The 24333-nt window shown below is 27.0% G+C and overlaps 1 protein-coding gene across 1 annotated transcript; it reads right to left on the bottom strand.

Moving 5' to 3' along the window:
• Window positions 1-1708: 1708 nt before the first annotated feature.
• Window positions 1709-24076, bottom strand: LOC135929303 (superkiller complex protein 2-like). The gene is made up of 27 exons (XM_065465827.1): window positions 24044-24076; window positions 23866-23999; window positions 23719-23825; window positions 23564-23681; window positions 23451-23520; window positions 23251-23322; window positions 23155-23195; window positions 21326-21488; window positions 20265-20409; window positions 19169-19336; window positions 18159-18369; window positions 13740-13989; window positions 13506-13588; window positions 13040-13182; window positions 12383-12629; window positions 12199-12309; window positions 11575-11763; window positions 11150-11327; window positions 10221-10360; window positions 7934-8039; window positions 6950-7213; window positions 6756-6830; window positions 5874-6041; window positions 4633-5081; window positions 4263-4481; window positions 3780-3914; window positions 1709-2033 (listed from the first exon to the last, which is right to left on the bottom strand). Exons 1-27 carry the CDS (start codon window positions 24066-24068, stop codon window positions 1830-1832), a joined length of 4215 nt encoding a protein of 1404 aa, XP_065321899.1. The 5' UTR covers window positions 24069-24076; the 3' UTR covers window positions 1709-1829.
• Window positions 24077-24333: the final 257 nt, after the last annotated feature.

The following is a 24333-nucleotide window of genomic DNA, read 5'->3' as shown; positions in this document are numbered from 1 at the left end:
ACACTTTTAATTAATAAATCGCCAATCTACTATATTATATATCATTAATTTTGACATATTTTACGCAAATTAGATAATTCAATTATGATCTTATTTTGTAATAAGATAAAAATCTTTATACAATCGTATTTTTTAAATAGGCCAAATCATCTTTTTTAATTAAAAAGATTTCCTTGATTCTCCAATTACTCCTTAGGTTTATTAATTTTTTCTTGCCATCATATTTGTAAAACAAATTCTCAGGTCTTTCCATTGCTGAAGCCATATTTAAAACTTGTTGAAAACTTATATTTTCTCCCAGGTCATTTATTCCATTTGGGTGTGAATATCTTACTACATAGCTGCCATTTTTATTGCTGCCACCATCTGATCTTAATCACTCACCCAGGTCTGACTAAAACTTACACTCTAGTGGTAATTTTTTAAGCCACCCTGAAAACTTAGCAACTGTTTCGCATTCCCCTCTTTCTATTGAATGAACTTAATTCTAAAACTAAATAGGTATAGTGGGTCTAAAAACTGCCTTATTTCATCATAATGTAGTTCCTTCAAAATTCTTGGATATTTGAATGGCCTTATCTCTGCCAAATTACTAATCCCCATGTATTCAAATAATATTTTTCTTCTTGGTTTCCTTATCCACCAATATTTTCCTTATCTCCAAAACATCATTCATATATTTAATATTTGAAAAAAAATATTAATTTCCCCACTCTTAATATTAAGAATGTTTGGTAATCACATTATAAATGTCAATCATATACATGATAATCATAATAATATTATCCAAATAAACTGTAATATAAAATAAAATGTATGAAATATCGTAATACAAGGTCTGATTGCCTATTTTTTGGACATCGTGTAAAAAATAGTAATATTTGGATTGATGATTAAAATCTTTTTATTATATCTATTTTGTTTATTATTAATTTCATATATATCGTGATATGAGTGTATTTTCTTAGTCATCAAAATATCATGTGCTTCTTAGTTTTTTTTAGTAAGCTTAAAATTTTTTCAACCGATTTGAAAAATTTTGCATAAAAATGTTGCTATAAAATATTAAATACATATAATCTCAAGGCTGAGGTTAGTTTTAAAATTAAAAATTTTGTTTAATATCACCAAACTATCATAAATCACCATAATATAGTGTGCAAAAATATATTTGTAAAATAATTTTTAAACCGTCTAAAATGCATTAGAATTTATAAGAATTAATGAATAAAGAAAAATTAAGCAATTTATAAACTATATTAAAAATTTCAAATATAAATCAATAATTAATTCACAAAAATATTCTTGAGAATATTCTAAATAAATAGGTATTTAGAAAAAGAAATATATGCAATCTGCTTTGTGATTGAGCTATTTTTTTTAACGATTTTATAATGTCTAAAATCTCTATGATATATATATATATATATATTTAGAAGGGCTAACAAATTTAATTTATTTTGATATATTAAAAAAATAAAAAATAAACAGTATTTTATTTATATATATTAAAAATTATCACAATTGTAAATTAAATCTAAAATATCAAACAATATGTGAAATTATTATTTTTAAGATTTCAAATTCGAAGTATAAAATAAAATTATTATATAAATTGCTATGGTTTCTTTTAAAAAAAACAAATATTTAATCATTAGAAGAGAAAATTAATTTTTATTTTGAATAATCATACTGAGTTGTTTGGCTCTCTTAATGCATAATTTTAACTAATATTTAAATCGAGTAATATAGCATTGGCTAAAAAAAATAATAAAATATCAGAAAATTTTATACATTTTATATTAAAAAAATATATGTATTTTTCAAAATTAATCCACAGTATATAGACTAGCGGCAAATACAATATCCCTCTTTATCTTAAAAGACGCTTCCTCCATTTTCTTGTATAAATTAGTTTCGCCAATTATCCTGGCCGCGTTTCTAACGTTGTGGCAAATCTCCTCGAGTCTTTGAATGCAACGTACTATAGCGCCTTCTTGGGCCGTAGTTAGGGTCGCTACTTCTTTGAACGACTATAAGATTAAATATTAAGCTTATTAAAATATTACAATGTTACGCGAAATAAAATTAGCTTTCGTAATTTAAAAAAAAATGGGTTATTACTTTATTCTATAAATTCCACTAGGACAAACCCGCTATTTCCTAAACCAGAATAAGACTTAAGTGAGGTGAAAACTAAAAAAAATGAAATATCCTTTCCTATGAGTTTCGGCTTTAAAAAAAATTATGATTGTTTGTTTAATGGATGATAAGTTTAGCGGTAGATATCTGCTAATCATGGCCTATATTTTTTTAGAAATAGTTTTGGTTCGGGCCATTTTTTTAAAAATTTCGTGCCAGGCCGGGCTTAAATTTTTAATTACATTATATTTGTCAAATAAATTGATATATTTTAAAAATATTGCAAAAAACAAAACGCTATTATTTTTTATTTGTAGAATATTTTTTTTACAATAAAAAAAATATATAATTTTTCTTACAATAAAAAAAATATATAATTTTTCTTTCAATATAAAAAAATTTTTCTTATAAATTCGGGCCAGGCGGACAAATTCATACAAATTTTATTCCAGGGCCTGAGAAGGCCCGATGCAGATCACTACTTAGCGGGGTAATAGTTTTAAATGTTTTTAGAAAGTTCTGAAAATATATTAAAATCGATCTATTTTAGCAAATTAATGAATTGCACTCTTTTTAATATTTTTTTCTGAATAAAAAAAATTGAGGGGGGGGGGGGTGCGTTTAAGGCTGGATTCATAGTGAGATCCCGACACAATTTAATAGCTGATCGATTTTTAAAATCCATATAAGATGTCAATTTGTCTTTAACTTTATTAATTCTAATTCATGATAGTAATCTAAGAATTATTGATTTTAATAAATAAAAATTGATCTCATTTAAAAAAATTTAAATTCAACTGATAAATCGCATCGAACCTACTATATAACCAGTCTATGGCTACATTCTACCTAACAAGCTATTATATTCTTACAAATTTTTATGTGAAGATGGATTAGTTGCTACAAGGCATCTTAAATTTTTTTTAAAAAAAATTGTCAAGTTTAAGCATTTTTATATTATTCAAAGACATATAAAAAATTCATTTGATATAGAACTGTTGTTGAGATATTTTAAGAATATAGTTATAGAGTATATCAACATTAAGATTGCTCTAAATGATGGTAAGATCATTGACCAATTCGACAAGGACAAATTCAATGGATCTTAAAAAAAAAGAAGAAAATTTTGATTTTAACTTTGCTAGAACATACATAGGCTTAAATATAAAAAATTGATTTTTTTTTAAAAAAAGCATAAATATTTAGAAAAAAGGGGGGGGCAGACCATCGAGAATAATAAAACGAGTAAATAGATTATTTTTTAGTCAAACCTGGTTTTTATTAAAACATATGACTCAATAATTATTTTTTATAACGATGAACTGTTGAGTGTTATATATAATATTAGGATCTTAGATAAACTCTGGCGCATTGTACCCAAGTTTTCAAAATATAAAGAAAATCATCGCGTATTTAAAAAGGTATTTACGATAATTTAGTAAATTAAAACAAAAACCTTATATAAGGGTTTTAATTTAAGAGAAAAATTATCACGTGTTATAAAGGCATTTATGATAAAAAACACCTTAAAGGATTTGATTTTAATTTAAAGAAAAGAGTTGATTATGAAATTTTTAGAAGTTGTGGACAGAACAAAGTGGTAATAATAAGTAAATAATGTTTTAATTTTTTATTACTTTCCCCAGAGCCCAGTGGTATACTACTTCCATCATGCTGAAATTGAAGGATTCTAGATATTTTTCGCTGTCAATCTTGCACTGCATTTCCACATCGGCAATCTTTCGGGCTATATTTAGAAAATCTTGTTGGTGCTAAATAAAAAAGGAAAAAGAGAAACATATACTTTGAGGGGCGAAATTTTTATTTTTTTCCGATTGTTAAAATATTGATTAATAAACAAATCCATTTTATTCTCCATTGGGGTTTTTAAAAATCAAGCCGTTTAACAACATTAATAAATACATTATAAACGGTGGGTATACAAAATTTCTTGTCGATTATAATTTTTGAATTATAATTACAATACAAATAATTTTGAAGAAAAAAAATATATATATTTCCCTCCCTCAGAATAACTAAGTGATTTAAAAAAAAACATTCACGTTTTAAATAAATTTTGCAAAAAAAAAAGAAGCGAAATGGCGTAAATTATAGCAAACCTTTACTAGTTCGGGTGTACGGGCCGGAGTTTCAATATGCTTTTCCTGACATACCAGGCAACTCAATATTCCGACAATGATTTCCGGGCTCAAATTTTCGAAATAATTCCAAAACAGCAGCTCCGTTATGATTAATTCCGCGTTGGTAATGCAACACGCTACCCTTCCTTTCATGAGAGCCACGTGATTTTCGTCAATGTATTCCAGCTTCTTGAGCACCTGCAAATATAGAGGAAAAAAAATCGTGAAGGATTTTATTCCAAAATAATGCCTAATAAATATCAGTTATCAAAGTTACCAATATCGCTAATTATTTTTTTAAATGGTTAAATACCCAAGAAACATATCAATATACATATTTATATATAACCGCAATCCTCTGTTCGTATTCAGGCAAAAACTGAATGTTGCCATATTTAGATTCCCCGTCAGGGTCATTATTATTACTATAGGCGGACGTCAATTGTTTCAAGGTTGCCAATTTCTTCTCGTAACTGTCATGAACGATAAATTTCTTGAAATGGCAATCTATCATTTGATCGAACAGTTGGCTGTGGGCAGAAGTATGGAAAGGTGTGATAGCGGGCCAACTTTCAAAGGAAGGCAGCAAACGGGAACACGTTTTGACGCACTTAAACTCGCGGGATATGCTTAACATTGACATCATGCGTTTTAGGATCTCCTCAAGCTCCGCGTCCGTGTCTAAGTTTAAAGATTTGGACCCAAATTTATTGTTATTGTTATAAGATAGCGAGGATTGGTGTTCTAGGTAGAAATTAGAAGTGTTCGTAGATGTGAATCTACTTGAAGAGGAGCCTTCTAAAAAATATATAATGTTTTATTAATAGTTAATTAATTAAGAAACAGAGTTTAAATTACTCTTCAAAATAAAAAATCTTGATCTCTAAAGATATTTTTAAAAATTGAGAATTTGAGAATGTTCATTTTAAGATAAAATTCCAAATCTATTTTGTTTAAAAAATATTTTTTATAAGTAAATCTAATTCTAATTTTTATGCATAAAAATATTCTCAAAATGCTACAATTTTGATCTTCAAAAAGATTTTTTGCCTTAAAAGATTAGGCGAAGATAAATATTCAAGACCACAATATTTATCTAAGTCTTATATTGTAAAATGATACCATTTCCCAAAAAATGGCATCCCTTAAGCTTAAACTATTTAATCATTTTTAGACACAGTTCCGGACAGATAACGATGCTCAGGAGCGTAAAAAGTGGAGAAATGGGATCAGAGAGAAACTGAGTTAGCCGGGCTAACCTGGAAACCCGCCAAAACGAGTAAGGTATTTCTTAAAAGTTGTAGCCATTCAAAATTGGATAAACTTCGAACACCCGAAATATTCAGGATTTTTTTTAAATAATCGTGTGTTCATAATACTTTCAAGGTTTAAAAATATCTGGAGATTTTTTATTGCACAAAATTTTTAGAAAAAATCTTGAAGATTTTTATTTCGATGTTGAACAAATTTTAAACTCTCAATAGAGACGTAAAGTTAATAAACTAATTTCTTAATACCTAAAATACTTTAATAATTTAAAACATATATTCTCTTGTATTTTCAAAATAAAATAAATAATTTTTAAAGAACGTTTCAATTTGGAGAGAAGTGAAGGAACGAACGCAAAAAATTGATTGATGTTATCTTTCTGGGAAGAATAAGTAGTGCGATTCCTCTGCTTACCGGTGAAATGTTTTACGTTGCTCAATATTTCGTCCGCGTTAATAGGACAACTCAAGTTGCTAAGATAAAGGACGTCTTTTGAAAAAAAAATATATTAAAACACCCATGATATCAGTAGTTATAAGAAGTGGCCTAACTTTGATATGAACTCGATGGTAACCATAAAACTTCATTGACAATATCATGTTTTACTTAATACTTATAATCCTATATAATGCTAATAAAAATAATAATATTTAGTCCAGGTTGAAATGAAAATAAAAATTTCTTTAAATGAATTAAACAATTTACTATATCTGATATTTTAGTCAACCTATATTCGATATTTTTAACATTTATGAATACAAAATATTGATTAGAATTTTAAATATGGTCAAAAATATCGATGTACAAAAAGATTATATAATTAGGGTCAATAAGGATTTAGATCAAAATGCTCTAGTTCTTTGGTATATTTAAGACTTTTATTTATATTTAAATGATAAAACGTTTGGTGTTTAAAATAAAATACATTTAGATCGTTTATATGTTTATATGTTTAATTCAACGATAGAATTTAAGGAAGTTGCAAATTGCAAGGTGAGGCGGAAAAATTGTTTGCCCTAGGAGGACAATAAAGTAACGCGGTATTTTTTAAGTATCGGAACTGAACCATAAATTCTTACAGGAGCGTGGCTTAACAAGCATTAGTAGAAGTGGTCCCATTTTTAGAGATTTTCACTACCAATAATAGGTAATCCTCAAAAAATAAGCTATTTTATAAAACAATCTTTATTGTAAGAATTTTACCTTTCAAATCGATCTCTTTAGTACCGAACCTATCTTTATCGCAATCGTCTAATTGGCGTCTATTATTATGGCCGACTTTTATGATAACAAACAAAAATCGAAAATCAATCAAAAAAAATAATATAATTATTGGAAAATGAAAAGGATTAAACTAATAATCAAAATTAATTATTTAAAAATATTTTATATTTTACTTTCTTCCGTCTGCGTGTATCCCTCACCACCTAAATAATGATCATTCAAAAAGACCCAGTTTCGAACCAGCATTTGAAGCAAAAACACGTTCTGGTTAAATTGATCAGTTTGATTTCCCTGTTTAAAGTGAGTGAAGAGCGGGGATTTTTTGATGGGTAACACGTACAGCACTTTCAGATAGGGAGTATTCATGTGTCGATTGGCCCGTAAAACAAGGGCCATACATATTTGATAGGTGATAATTTTGGAGGACGAAGGTTTAGCTTAAAGGGGAAATTTTTTTTAAAAAAATACAATATTCGTTATTTTATTACTTTGATTTAAAAAAAAAAATTTAACTATTTATTTAAACCTAAGAACTGCCATACCCAAATCTTCTCCCTTCAAAAAATTAATATCGGGGTCTTAGTTGTCTTTTTTTAGATGTGGGCAAGCGCCATATTTAAAAAAAATTGAGAGAAAAATATTCCACTCACTAAATGGAACCGTATCGCCATATTTTATATCAGAAACCTGCAGGCCCGGACCAAAGCCCGACCAGGATTATACGGGCCAGGGTATACAAATAAGCCCCCTAGTTTGAAAATATTTGAAAAATTTAGGGCCAGACCATGAATTAATCAAAAATAAATATACATATCGGGCCATATATTTTACAAATGTGATGGCCGGACAATTGGTTCCTCTGTCGATCTGTTTTTATATCAGATGGTTTGAAACTTAATTTTTTTATAAAAATTGTCTCCAAAAATCTAAGAATTCATAAGCAAATATGGTTATTTTTAAGGAAAATATATATATAATTAAGAAATAGATAATTGTCACATAGCGTCAACTGGTCTAAGGAAAAATTTACAATTTCTATTAGTCCAATTTCAATTTCCCCAATTCATTAGATTTCCATGAAGCTTAATGTGCGAGAGGGTTAGATATATGAAATTTTTTTGGGGGATCAGTTGACGCTAACTAATAATTGTCATTACCAGCAATAAAACTATTCGTCTTGTCTTCATTTCCCATCAATTTAAATATAATAACGCGACCGGGATTCAAAATTTCGTTCAAACGCTTGAAGGAATATAGTTTGTTCTTGTGTTAAAAAAATAAATAAATGATATAATAAATTATGTCTGAATATTATTTTAAGTCATTTTAAAATTTGATTGTCAATTTCTTTTTATCAATTAAACATTTTGACGAAGAATGTGGTAAATTATATATACTATTTGGGAAAAAATATTGTATAGAACCAGAATCGATTTTAATATTTTTCAGAAACGGTTTTAACAAAAGTTTAAGTAATTTAGGGATTGTTTCTAAATCGCTAAAAATGGCAATCTCGCTTATATTTCCTAGAAAAATAATTAAAGTAATATTGAAAATAATATCAAAATAGATGCTGAATTAAACACTTGTATTTCTCGCATTCTTAGCGATTTTTTTTTATTAAAAAAAAAATCAATTTAAATACAAGTGTTTACTTCCATAATAGCGCCAATTATCAATATTTTCAAAATTACTTTTAAAATTTTCTAGCAAATATAAACGAATTTTTTTTTGTTTTTAGTAGTAAAGAGTCTTAGACCGGGACTGGACCGGACCGATCTTTTTTGAGGACCGTGGTCCGGACCAGTCTTTTTATCTTTTATGGCCAGACCGAGGTCCGGACCGGTCTTTTATTATTTAAGTTTGCTTTACTATTCATTAATATAATTTTTTTGTATATTTTATTTTATGATATTTTTCTAGATGAGTTATTTTAGATTTTGTTAATTTTTATTTTACAATATGAAAACCATAAGTTTGTCCAAGAAACATTTTACTTATAGTCACAATAAAAAACATAGAGTATGTGTTCACTGCAGTACCAAATTTAATGTATCGTCAGAAACAAGTAACAAAATAATTGTTTATAATTTTTTAAGCAATAAATTAATCAAAATAAGCAGTATTATTATTAAAATATTTTGGTTATTATTTATATAGTTCTATTTTTTCTTAAGAAACTGTCTAAATAATTCATTGTCAAAATAACTTAACCTTATTCTTAATAAATTAATTAGGTACCTTAAGTAGACATCTGATAAAACATAAAATATATACTTCTAATGATGAAAATGAAATATCTCAAAAACACAATCTACTCTTAATTTTAATATGCCCTCCACAAGCACAAAATCACTTTCTTCAATACCATTGGATAAATTTTATTGTTTATATAATACTCTTATATTTAATAATATAAATTAAATTAAAAAAGTTTTTTATTTAGGACCACGGTCTGAATCGATCTTTTTCTTAAGGACCGTGGTCCCGTCCGGTCCGAGGTTATCGGTCCAGTCCGGACCAAAGACCGAACCGTGACCTTCACTTTTTAGTTTGACGATTTAGAACGGGATTGTTCAAAATATTGCGTGATTTCATTGAAGGGTTATTTACTGTTTAGATTTTTTGTCCCTGCTTCAGAGGTTGGAAGTAAAACAGAATCCTCGGAACAAATAGAAAACTAGAACCATAAGTCCCTTTTTTAAAAAAATTTTAGGTATCGAAGCCAATTTTTTTTTAAACATACAGAGAACCGAATTCTTTTTCTAATATGCTAAACTCTGAGAGAAACATTGTTAACTAGATCGTGCCCTAGAGAGTTTCTTAAACAATTTACTCCACAGAGATAATTACGCCTACTGCTATCAACACCTATTGAACTTGGTAGTTCAGTAACTATTCAAAGCGAAGCAATAATTAAATAAAAACTGGGAAACTCCCAATTTTACAAACACGCAATAAGCTAACTTCCCGCATTCTTAAAACTTCAAAATTCCTATACTTATAATAAGAATTATATATGACGTCAATCAACCCAAAACAATTTACTAAATAACGCTCGAATGTTATTAAATGTAAAAAAACACTGATTATTGAAACCTTCGATAGCTAACCTTACCCCGTTTGCAGAAGAAAAAACTGTTCCAATAGATCGAACCAGCATGGTGTCCCTTCTGAACCTTTAAACCTCTCCTGTCACTCAAAATCAATTATTTTTTATGAATATATAAAATATGATCACTGAGTGAACTGAACCGTTAAACCGGAACGAATTTCATAATTTTTCACCCCAGAACCGAAACCTTTCTAGATAACGGTTCGAGTTGGTATAGGATAATTTACGATGCTATTAAATATTTTTTTAATAAAAATATTCCAATAAATGAAAAACCTCGAATGCTTGAAAGAAAGAAATTATCATTATAACTTTTCCTTTTTTTATACCATGAGAAATTTTTGGTCTTCGAAAAAATTGTTAAACGTTTCCAGCAAATAATCGATATCGTCTAAGCACGTCGTACAACTAAAGACTTCGGGCTTCTCAGTCTTGTCTATCTGACGTTTGAGCTCTTCCAACTTATTTCCTAAGAGAAAAAAAATATATTATGATTTTATTTCAATATTTTTGATTAAAAAAAATCTGTTAATAAATTTCTGTGTAGGTGAGTTAGTGGATGCAAAATCGCTCCATTTGAAACCGATTTTTAAAAAGGGTTAACTCGATATTTTAGCCAGAAATATTACCTAACTGGGATTTCGCTGATAGATGTCCATTGTGTCATCTATGAGCAAAATCTTCAGGTATAATATTTTTTTGGAAAATGTGGGTTGTATATAATTTTCACCTAGTAAATATATCATTTCATTTAAGCCCTACATCCAATGGCATATATTTTTTTTTAATTTGCATTTTTTTTGTCAGCTCTATTTGCTAAATCGCGGATATAATTTTCTGAAAAAAATCCCTAGTTAATTTTTTTTCAAATTTAAATTTTCAAAAATAAACCCCCCTTTTTCCTCGAAAAATAAATATTTAGGGTTTATTTCCTGGGGAAATATCTTTCGCTCACTTTATTTGATTACGAAAAGTAAATTTTTTTTTAAAGTCTATCATTTTTAAATGTATATAAAAAATAAATTTAATTATACTTTTAAAAAAAAGTATAAAATGCTATAAATTAATTTTGGATTGATAGTCTATCATCTTAATCTCGGTAAATTAGATTGATATTTTTTTCGTTATATTTTAAATTCGTAATCCTGGATAATTACAAATGAAAGAATTTAACGATAAAGTTTAATCCTGTTTTTCTTCGTGGATACTTAGGCCCATTTTACGTAATAAAGTTTTAAATTTTTATTGAATTAAAAACCTGTATTGGCCTGATTATAAAACTCAGCAAAACTACGTTTCATCATATCCTCAGCTTTCATGTTCTTGTTTTGCAACAAATGCAGAATCATACTGTAGTTCAAATAAAATTTAGACTCCAGCTTGGCCGGCGTGCCTAACATTATAATTTTCAGGTCTATTTCGTCTAAGATGGTATCCTTTTTTTTTATCCATTAGAAAAAAAATGTTACATTATTTGTTAACATTATTAGTTTTTTTATGGGTTGAGATCATAGAGTGGCTTAAATAATTAAACTCATTAGGGAATTTCGATATAAAGAAGGTATTATACCTTTGAATCGATTTAAACGCCGTTTTAGTTAAATAATATAACTACACGATGAAAAGAAGAAAGGATGAAGACGGGAATAAAAAATAAAAATGAATTTAAAAATCTTTTGTAACTTTGCAGAGAATGTAGATGCTTCCGGTAGTATCCATACCCCTTCTGCCAGCTCTTCCAGCCATCTGGACGTATTCTGCAGGATTGAGATTTCTGAAGCCAGAACCATCAAATTTTCTTAGCGTTTCAAATACCACAGTCTTGGCAGGCATGTTTAGGCCTGTGGCAAACGTTTCTGTGGCAAACAACACCTATTTATTTCAAAAAAAAGAAGCTTTTTTAAAAAATATGCGGCCAAATCCTTAACCTTTAAAAAAATTGGCCTAAAAATATCAAATTATGATTTAATTGAGGATCGTATTCAATTAACCCCCTTCTATTTATTTTTAAGGGTTGGCTTAAGTATAGATGATTTAACAACACTGTCCCCGCTTTATTTTAATTTTTAATTCTTTTCAAGACTTTATAATACACAAATTAAAAAAATTATCACTCGTTATAGAGGTTCAACCTTATTTTACAATATTACTAAGTATATTTTGAACGTTTCCATAATGATTGACAATATTAATTTTGATAATATCATGTAGATGCTATTAGAAAAAATCAATAATATATCTAACTAAACCTATGCAATCCTATTATAAATTTATCAACTGTCTACCCACTTAAATAATTTATTTAACCTTGATGCACTGTTGGTGGAACAGGAATTCGACCATCTCTTTAAGCAAAGGAAGAATGCCGCTGTGGTGAACACCTAGCCCAGAAGAGAGGAGTCTAGTTATGTAGCGTACCTATACAATCGATATATATTTATTTATAGATAGTGATCATATGATTTGTCTAAGCAAAAATAGTTTTTCAAACCTGCGGAAGTTCCTGGTCAAGAGGATTGAGCTTGGCCACACATTTCTTGACGAAAACCTCTATTTTATTCCTCTCGATCTTATCAGTTAAACAGATACCATCCAAGGACTGCACGATGGTATCAATTCGCTTGCGGCTGAAAAGAAAGACGACGGCAGGCAATTTGTTGTTTAGTCTACAATGCTCTATCAAGTTAATCCAAACCGATTTATCCTTTATGACTGTTACGGGCCGGTTGGGTTGTTGCCTAATAATTTTATGTTTCGAGAAGCGTTAAAAAAATATATTCAAGGCCTTTAAAATTTTATCGTTCATGAACCCATAATATTAAATATTTAGCAATTTTCATTAAAAGAAGTGTCGTTGAATTCAAATCAGCTGGTGACACGCCATTTTTATTAAAATTTAGTAAAAAATATTTTGTATGAGTAATCAAAATGGCGTGTCGCCAACTGACTTGTATTGATATATATTTAAAACGAATGAAGCATAAGTATAAGTAGCATTATATGTCATTGATCAGCATCCGATCATTCTAACTATACATATAATCCAGCTAGAATTACTTTGCAAATTTCTATCTTTCTGCTTTCTTTCTGAGAAAGAAATTCTATTAAAAAGCCTTATTTTAAGTTGATTTATTTTTTTAAACGAAACCTATTTCCATAGCTCATACTGGAACTTCCTCTTCTGTTGGGCCCAGAAGAATTCCTATTGCCATTAGGATTATTAGACCCTCCCCTATTATAAAGATTGGGTTTATGATTTTGGTAAGGAAAGCGCCGTTGAGTTGCGACGGCCTAATATATATATTTTTTTCAAAATAAGTTTAATAAAATAGAGTTTAAAAATTAAAATATCATTTATTAATGCAAAATAATATACACAGTTAAGGTCTCTTTCTATAACATGATGACCAAATTAGCCTGAAACATTTGGGAGAATTTAAGTGGGATGGTCCAAATTTTTTTAAATTTTATTCATTGGAAATATCAAAAAAAAACATTGTACTTTTTACTTTAATTTTCCAAACACAAAATAAACTTTATATTTATTTGAACATTCAAAAGGCTAATTGTTTTTATAACTGACTAGGAATATCATGCATATTTTTGCAAATTACATCGAGTTTATATTTCGCCATCTTGAAATGGTCGGCTAAAAAGTTGTTGGACGAATCCACAATCATGAACGTGTGACCATCGTCTGCAAACAAGAATGTTAAATGAAATTACATATATGCATATAAAAAGGTCATATAATATCATTCAAATACATTAGGTCATATAATATCATTCAAATACATTTACAGATATGAATGATATTAATCTATTTTCATTTAAAACGTTCCATAAACTTTGTCCATAGGAAATAGAGCGATTGCCCTTGTCTAGATTGGTGATGTAGAGATAGTGTTCAAGCGGGACAGGCCTCTTGCTAGTGTAAATGACGTATATGGGTCTATGCTTGATGGAACCTATCCAGTCCGCGAATTCCAAGGCGTTAGGAGCCGTAGCCGAAAGAAATATCATTTTGACGTGCGGTGGTAGCAGTATAAAAACTTCCTCCCACACGACTCCCCTTTCTTCGTCGTTGATGTAATGCACCTTTTATATCATATCGTTGTTTTATATATTATATTCGGAGTTTGGAACCAGAAGCATTATAAGAATTAGAACACCAGTCCATATTAAAATTTCCAGAGACTGATTTTGAAACCTGTTCTAACAAATGTGAATTGTTTAAAATTTTGTGATTCAATTTTTTTGAGGATTTTAATATTATTTAATATTTTTTTAGGGCTGAACCTAGTGTTTGTTAATCGACTAAATTTAGGATCGACAAACAGACGACTTACTAATAGTTATAATCAAAAAATTTGACTAAAAACTTTATTTCTATTAATAAAATAATAATTAAAAAAAAAATATTAAATTTGGTGCCAGCCAGGGGTATAAAAATAAACAAGTACAAAATGTAAAAGAATTTTAAAAAATATAATAGTAATAAAATTATAAACAAATTCAAGAAATTAGTCGGCTAATTTAGTCACTAAAGTCGTAGTCTGAAGAAGTCAGCTAATTAATAACAATAGCTACATCATTCTACAATTTTTTCAGCGATGAGATCTGATATTTATTTTAAACGGCACCACAACCGATATTTACATTGATTATTTTTGTCATTATTTAATATAATATAAAATATTGCAATAATAAAAAATCTGTGTATAAATATTTTTAAAAAAAGGCGTTGTAATCAGAATATTCACTTATACAGGCTCTTAAAAATCAATTATAAGATATATAGTAAATAATGTCTTATTTTTATAAAGTTATAGCCCTTAGGGAATAATTATACATACAGTTCCATATAATTTTTTTTAACAATGATAAGAATGTTCGCTTATCTATTTTAACCTTTATACAAATAAGCAAAAATAATAATTAATCATTAAAATTATAATATTAGATATTTTTCTTAATAAGGATAAGAGCCTCTGGTTTTTCTGATAATAAATTTCTTCTATGTGGGATATCTATATCACCAGCTGTGCTGAAGAATGATTCTTATGCAGGAGATGCCAGATACTTATGTGCAAGGTTTGCCAAAGTCAGAAAACATTAACCCTCCAATAATCAAGAGGATCAATCGGAGATAAAATATTGATATCTCTGATAATAAATAAGGCTGCATTATATGTTCATAGTGTGTCCGTTCCGATACCTTCCGTCTTAAAAACAAATCCGGCAAATTTTATAGAGCGTTATAATGTTACTTAAAATTTTTTTAAAATGGAAATCAATATATATCATTTTTAATGAGATTGACTTTTGACGGAACGGATGTAAAAACGGATCCGTCTCCACTTTGAATACAATCTAAAATTTAAATTTGCATGATTTTTATTAACTAGAAATTCTTCCTTAATAAAAAAAAACTATGGAATAAACAATAGACAAATAAAAATACACAAAAATTTTGGGTAAATATTAGTTTATTAACATACTTTATTTTACTATAGTTAAAAAAATAGCAAAAATAAAAATTATACATTTTTATTCTATAAGACACTTTTATATCGGAGTTATGAAGAATTATCACGAGAAAGAGAAATTAGTTCAAAAATAGACATGAAAAAAGTTAAATAAAAAATCTGTATTAAAACAAAAATACGTATTGGTTAAGTTTTTGAAAAATATCAGCGAACTCGAATTAATGGCCAATACGAAGGTATTGGATTGTAACCAAAATTCTAGTTTAATAGAGTATAAATTATGTCTTCGATATTTTTTTTTATAATTCGATTCAATTCGATTGTGGCAAAATTGTAAATTACAAATATCTAATGTAACTCATACCAAAATAAAGATGTAAAGCCATGCCACAGTCAAAATTTGTGAAAAAGTGCAACAATATTAGGAGTTGGAATAGAACTCGTGACTAAATACGATATCTATACATTTGTCACAACTTGCTTGCTACTATCTCCTTCGAGTTCCTATATGAAATGTATTCCTTTTATCTATTTATTTTCCGTTCTAGAAATAATTCAAAAGCTATTAATATTATATATTATGGTAGATGAATAAGAAATTTTTAAATTTTAAATCGGCCTAAATTATATTATAAATATTTTACACAAAAATGTTTTGGATTTATAGGCGTATTATTATATGTACTTATATTATATTTTATACAGATTTACTTATAAGATATTTTTTACAAAAATGATCTGGATTTATTGTAAAACTTGATCACAAATTCTGCTCGATCCTTTCGACTAAACATTTTTCAGAGTTTAAAAATAAAATACTATTAACACATAAAAATCACGGAAGATTAACTTATAAAAAAAAATTTTTTTTATAAACGGAAAAATTTACTTTAAAAAACATTTTTTTACAAAAATGATTTTGATTTATTGATAAAATTTGATCATAAATTCTGTTTGAACATTTTCAACTACACCTTTTTCTGAGTTTAAAAATACTATTATAATCGTGGAATATTTCATATACATGTAGATCATAAAAGGATTTACTTATAAAAGACTTTTACTAAATTTGATCATAAATTCAATTTAAACCATTTTCAAAAAATGTTTTTTTTCTTCAAATTTTCAGATATCATGATCTTTGAAGTTTTTTTGAGCAAATGTTATACTCTTCCATTTTTTTAAACATGCTTTGAATAATGATAGAGTGTCTACTCTGATTGCAAAATGTTTTCCTATATAAATTATATAAAAATATAAGAGAAACAAAACTTCAATGAATATTGATCTTTAATCCCAAACATTGCTCAAAATTTTTAAATTACCACTGGGTATAATACTCATATTATATCACACTATATATGGGCACCCATTGGAAAAAGGCCTTCCTATAAGTTACCTCGCTTCAAAGGAAAAAATATAGCTATATTATGTACCATAGGAATAGGCGAACTAAAAAAAATAAAAAATTACAGACGGGTAATGTTGTTAAACTACCTAACTTTAGTCAACTATAAAGCAGCATAGCCATGTTTATAACCAAAAATATTCGAATCAATCTTCAAGTTGAAACTCAACTTAGAGGCTTATTTGAATTTTTTAGGCTAAAAGCTTGACTAGGCCACAATAGAGAAGGTCAAAGTTAGGTAATTTACAACACTAAACGGGGATTTCACAGCAATGAAATTAAAAACATTCCTCGAATCAAATTCAATGTGAATAATGGATAATGCCCCAATTCATATTCATCGAATGAGGCTTAATCTTAAAAATTATCAAAATTTAATGTAAGTTTGAATTTAAAAATTATTATAGATTTAAAAATATTTTAAGGTGAAAAAAATATTTTAATAATTTTTTTAAAAATGATAATTTTACAATAATTGTTAGTGCTGTAAAGTAACGTCGTTACTAACTTCATTATCTTTTTTGAAGAAAAGGAACGCCATTCGTTACCTTCTTCTAGAAGTAACGAGTAACGGTAACGCGTTTCTTTTTTTATGAGTAACGGTAATGCAAAAGGTTACTTAAAATTTTTTCTCAAAAAATATTAAAAAAAGAAGAACATATTTTATTGTACTATAAAATTACTTTTATTTATTTTTTTTATATAAATAATTTAAGCCGAGTTTTTAATTCATATCAACCACCATTCCTTCATTTTTATTCTAAATTTTGTTTGTCAAATTTTCATTTTAAAAATTAATTTAATAATAGAATATTAAATCATAGGTATTATAAAAATAACCATTAAAAGAAATAATCATACATAATTATATACTAAATGCAATTGTATATTCTTGATATATATTACAAAATATGACGACGCATTATTTATGTCTGTGACCTTCGCTTCTTTATATATTCTACATATGATAAATTATTATTTGTTCGACTAGTATTACTTTCCGAATTAAAAACAAAATGAGATATAATGGTTATAATACATTTTAAGATTTAATAAATTAATATCCATTAGAGGGCGTTATAATTTAAATTTATAAAATGATTTTTTAATTATATTTCTTCAGTAACACCTTAAAAACTAAAAGATTGAAAAAAATCTATATAAATTTCCTTAACATCTAGCTCATCAGGAGACCGAATTAGAAACGGTATAGTAAAAATTTAAGGAATATTATGAAAATAATTTTTAAAAAAAATAAACTAGTTTTGTAATAGATAGGTTTCATTTATTTATATACTAAAATATTTATACTATTTCGTTAAAACGGAATGATAATCTAAAAATAATCTTAAATAGCAACAAATTAGTACTTCGTCAAAGATGACCCATTCTAGCTCTGAAATAAGGTCGTCTTGTGTGTAAAGCATAACTTTAAGAATTTCGGTGGTCATGATGAGGCAAAACGCGTTGGATTTTATGCATACATCTCCGGTTATCAGGCCTATGTCCTCACCAAATATTTTTTTGAAATCCCTGAACTTTTGATTCGACAGAGCTTTAATCGGTGAGGTGTAAACAACTCTAATCAAATAAATTAAGCAACAAAAAATAATTTTAAATATATAAAGTTAGAAAAATAATACTTATCGCAAAAAAAAAATGTAAAAGGTCAATAGATTTTTTAAAACAACTTATTCTTTCTACAAAAAAATTAATATTATAATCTTAGCCAGACCATGAAAGTAAGAGGTTATAAACATTTAATTTTCATTCTTTCGACCTTTCTTGCATGGAATTTAACTAGTTCACATCAACCTTTTTTTTGTTAACACATAGATATGAGTACATATCATGATTAACTATCTCTAAATATAGGGATAAAAAATGAACAAAATATTTTACTCATTTAATTATGTAAGGAGGTGGAGGGCTATTATATAAAATGCAATATATTTATTATTATCCACAGCATGTAATGGCCAATTAATATATTTCACGTGTTTTTTAAATAATTTTTTCAATTAATCGTTTAAAGCTAGAATTTGATGTTCATATAAAATTAAACACAATATATATTCATCAGTTAGTTGTCCCCATTTTATGGTTAAACTTAAGATAATTATCTATCCTCAGTGCTGTGAATATAATAAAAATAAATATATTTATAAAATAGCCCTTTTATTTATAGCTTGGGTAAGTGCAGATAAAAACAAATTTTTCTTAATATTTTGACCAGAAAAAAAAAATTGGTACGAAACTTGTTGAATTCTTTATAAATATTTTGCAACAGAATGTTGTGTAGATATATCAACATGCAAACTGTTGATCGAGGTAGTGGGTAAAACATGATGAATAATTCAAAAGTGAATATGAAAAAAACCTTGTTTTGTTTCGTTTGGCGAGCGCAATGGCGTATTCAGCTATAACCGTTTTACCTGCAGAAGTATGGGCCGCTACTAGGACGGTTTCGCCCTTGGATATTTTCAATATCGCGTGCTTTTGAAAATCGTCTAGTTCAAATGGCCAAGTATGGCCTAAACTTGGAAGTCTTAATTGTATTTTTATTTTGGTTTAAAATGTTTAAATCACAATGTTTCTCATTTGTTTCTATACTCAATTTTTAAAAAAAATATTTTCCTTTCTCTTTAAAGTTTTGGATTATAAAGTATTGATACTAAAATTGTTTTTTCTTCACAAAGAAGAAAATATTTATTATATAATACGAAGGTATAGTAATATCACGCTTGTAAAGAGAACTTTATTTATTTATTGATAAACTATTCTATTACTTAGCCTCCTATGTCATATCTTGTTTTCCCAATTATTCTTAAATACAATTAATAACTACTCGTGGTCTGAATCGAGCCTAAATTTACTAGCCCAGTTCGGCCCAATTAAAAAAATAATTGTCCTGCCTGGTTCGATCCTGAACTATTTGTCCTGAAAAACTCAACTCAAAAAAAAATAATTTGTCCGCCCCCTCGGTCGAAATTTATTTAAAATAGAAAGATTTAATTGTTTTTTTTATTGTAAAAAAAAAATATTCTAGAAATAAAAAATATTCCAAGTTTCTTGCAAGAATTTTAAAATATATCAATTTATTTGACAAAATGTAATGATATCATATTTAGAATTTTAAACCTGACCCATCCTGGCTAGAAAATTTTCAAAAATATCAAGCCCAACCCACCCAAACAGATCTCTATAATATATACCACCCTGCAATAAATTTATGCGAATTCAGGGGAAGTAATTTTTTGTATTTGAAACCGAATTCATTCTTATCTGTGAATGAAAGCTCTTATACAGCTAACAATAATCATATTATTGTTTTATTGCTGTAAAATAAATTTTAAAATGTTCCTTTAAATAAAAAAATTTATTCTTGTGGGTTTCCTCTGGTCAACTGGGAATTTTCTTTTCTGATTTATGAACTTATATACAAGTTTATTCTTTTTTAAGTTAAAAATTAAAACTTGGTTTTAAAATCGGCTATCGCGTCGCTATCATTGGCCAGATCTACGGAGCGGGCCCATTTATAGCCTTTTTGTGTGGAAGAGGAAGGTAGGGGCAGCGAAGGGTGAACCAGCGAACTGTGTTGCTTTTGAAGTGATAGCGATTCTGATTTATAATGGTAGAAATATTTTGAAAACTTTCTTGGAAAAAAAGTTGAAATCATAACTTTAAACAGAATCTAAAGCCGTAAACCTTAGTTTGGTTTACCAACTGAATTCAAACTTTTGATTTTTGCTAAAACCGTCTCGTCAAATTGGGTTGGTAAATTTTATCTTGATTCTCCAAACCAAGCTCATCAAAAATCGTAGAATTTGGGGCAACACGCTCAATACAAGTATTGCCATATCTCATATCAAATGGACTAAAAATTAACTTAAAAAAACGAACTAAATGTTATATTAAGAAAAGGTTTTGAATTATAGAAACATGACAAATTTTTAAAAAATAAAAAACACTTATTTTTTGGAATAATCCTAAAACTATAAGATTTAGAACAAATGATAATACAAGTTTTTCTAAAAAAAAAAAGAAGTTAATTGGTTAGGGGAAGTTTTAATCTTCATTTATTCTAAAAAAATTTTAATTAAGTTTCTTCAGAATATCTTACATTGAAATATGTATTTTGTTACTTCTTTAATTATATATTCCAATAAAACGTTTTTTAATTTTTTTTTAATAACACAATGTTTTATTTTTATTGTTTTAAAATTATATATCATGGGTGAGTATTATAGTGTTCAATATCCATTTTTCTTAAAAATGTTTAGGAGAGCATTGAAATAAAGAAGAAATAAATATCAAAAAATTCATTTATCTAAAATCATGCATTTTGCAAAAAAAAGTGTATATAGAACACTATAATACTCAGCAGATATGATAAAAAATATATATTTACGGTTTATCATTTAGAATAATTTAATTTTATATAATTTGTATTATTTTTGAAGATATATAAATAATATCTTTGCAAAAAATTTATTGATAGTTTTCATAATAATTATTATATAAAATCAAATTATACTTTGCAAAATAATCCCTAATGGAGTATCTTTATCCGTCAAATTCAAGATCTGCTTCAATTTAGGATCAAGATCATCGATATCCATGACACTCTCTTGTCCTTTGGAAGAATCATCCTTTGATATTTTTAAATCGCCTAATGTTTGGGTAATATCATCTTTGCTCTATCAGTTTTGTTTTTTTTAAAACAATTAAGTTTTACAAATTGTATATAAATTACTTATAATCAAATTAATGCTCGTTGATGTTATTTAGGCCTAGAGATGTAAAAAAGGGAAAAAAACAATTAATATTTTTTTTTAAAAAAATGTAAAAATTGGGAGAAAATCAATTTCAAAACACTCAAAAATTAAATTTATAAAATTAATTAAACTTCCAACAAAATAGTTGATTATATTTAAGATGATTTAAGAGTCTGTAATCCCCAGCCTTGCCCATAAGCCAGGTAATGTTTGAAAAGATGTTATCTAGACCAGTCTGAGGAAAATATAACAGGCCAGCCTGGTTGTGCAAAAAAAAGCATGTTCGGCATGCTTAATAGAAAAAAATTTATTCTAATGCCTAATTTTGTAAAAATAATATTTATTTCACTTATTAAAATTTCTTTTCTCTTTTCCTACATTTTGTGTTTATTGCTATAATAAGATAATTGCTACGCTAAACCTAAATCCTCACTATTATTGGTTATTTTTCTATAAGTTTATTTCTGGATTTTCCAGGCCTAACTGGGCGCCCTAGTAAAAAAAAATTGGAACCAGGTAAAAATTTGGGCTGGCTGGGCCAGGAAAAAACTATATTCCAACTAGGTTTAACTTGAGAATTTAACCATTTCCAGACCTCTGAGATGATTGTGATATGAAAATTTGCATAAAATTTTGATAAATTATATAACAATTTAAAAAACATAAAACCCTATATATTTTCTATTATTTTTCCTGAAAAAATACTTTTTCCCCTATTTAGGATATTAGTTTGTAGAAAAATAATAAATACTACCCTCTTAATATAAAAAGATATTCATATTTATAAAATTATATTTTTTATATCTCAATAAATGAAAAATATGTGGAGCTAAAATAAATATCTGAACAATTCTTTTTTTTAACCAAATATGGGTGTCAATTTGGTTTTGGTAAATATAAGTAAATCTATCCATAATAAAAATATTGATTTATCAGATTATTAAAAAATAGTATTAGGCTACTATAAATGAATATCTGATCTGACCAGGGCCAATATTTCATATCTAAAATAAATTAATTAGGCAAATATTTTCTAAAAATCAATCCATTATTATTATATATAAATTTATGTATGTAATTATAAAATATTTAGTATTTATTCATAATTTCATAATGATAAAAAATTATAAAATATATAATTTATTAACCATAATGCTTATTTTAAAAAATATTAGTATAGAAGAAAAAGTTGCTAAATGAGATATTATTTTTCTTGCAACAAGAAAAAGATTTAAAAATATTTAAAGAATGATTACCAGCCATAAACATTATCCATATTTTAAAGAGATGATTAACTTTTTGAAAATAACAAAAAAGAAAACCATTTGTGATAATTCCCCAAATATTGCCTTTGTAGTTTAGTTAAGTATATTTAGCATAGTTGATTTTTATCACATTAGTTCAAAATAGATGGTAAATTAAGATTAATCAAAAAATTATATTGGTATTGGCTATCAGATCAGTTATGTATAAATATCAAAAAATATCGGATTATTACTAAAAAATTTCACCACAACTCTAATAACTTAAGATATATATAAATAATTTATGTATATATATATAATTTAAATCATAAGAATAATATTACTCTTATTTCTTTAACTTTTAATATTTCATCATTGTCAAGAGCTAAAATATAAAAAAAAAGTTTATTTAATTAAATATTAAAAATATATATGTATACGTTTTATATGAAAAGGTTCCAATACAATTTTATGTTTGGGAAAACAAAAATCAAACAATTCTTCAGCATCATCTATTTTATCAAATTATTTTGAAAAATGTATTATATATATTATAATAATGATATTAAAAAATTGATATTTAATTAAACAAATAAATTATTATTTTTTAGAATCAACTAATCAGGGCTAATATCAATACCAATAATATCAGGTATATTTTTAGGAATATCTTTAAACATCTCTTGATCACAGCTATCAGTGTTAAACACCTTAGTTAATATTATTATTTAGTAAATTACTAAATAAATAAACTTCTTCATATCCAATGACTTCTCCTGTTTTTAAATCAAATTTTTCTTTAATTTCTGTTTGAAAAGGAGGTACATTAAAGTTAAATAAAAGTCGATGGTCTAAATCACATGGAATAATCCTTAAAAAAATTTTTAAAAAATTGTGATAAAAATTACTTGTTTTCTGGTTCAATGTTATATGTTATATTTTTTTGGGCATCTCTTAATATATCTTCCAATCTTGATTTAATGGAGGGAATTAATGGTGGTATACCAAGTGGTAGCTAATATATTTAAATTAACAAGTTACGTAGATGATATTACTGTTTCACATTGTAAGGCTTGGTTTGGATTATATTTTTGCTCAATACAAGGTAAAAGTTTATTAAAAAGCCCAGCTTTGGTTAAAATGACTGATTCCGATGAGTTTGGTATGAAGTTTAACATTTTCAATTTTTCTGAAAGTAAAGATATTAATTTCTCATAAAAATTTCAAATAAACTTGATGGCGCGCCTGTCCCGATCATCAATTGATTTTAAATTGGATCCATTTTAAAACATATGTTAAATTATAATTTTAAAATTAACTAAATGGCTGATAAAGAATGAAATTATTCAGGGATCTGAACTGAAACTACCGGTTTGGGTTTATATAAGATAAAGGTTTCGGGTTTAAGTTTGGTTCCTAAAAAATAATAATCGCTCGAACTTCTGAACCAGGTTGAACCCCTTTATATTCAAACTTATCTTAGAATAGTGTTGTTATTTGGTTGGTTGTGTAAAACCTAGAGA

Source organism: Gordionus sp. m RMFG-2023, chromosome 5, assembly GCF_954871325.1.
Source record: "Gordionus sp. m RMFG-2023 chromosome 5, tfGorSpeb1-WG-v2, whole genome shotgun sequence".
Taxonomy (NCBI): Eukaryota; Metazoa; Nematomorpha; class Gordioida; order Chordodea; family Parachordodidae; genus Gordionus; species Gordionus sp. m RMFG-2023.
Note: the sequence above shows the minus strand (reverse complement) of the source record. Positions and strands in the feature narration are given on the sequence as shown.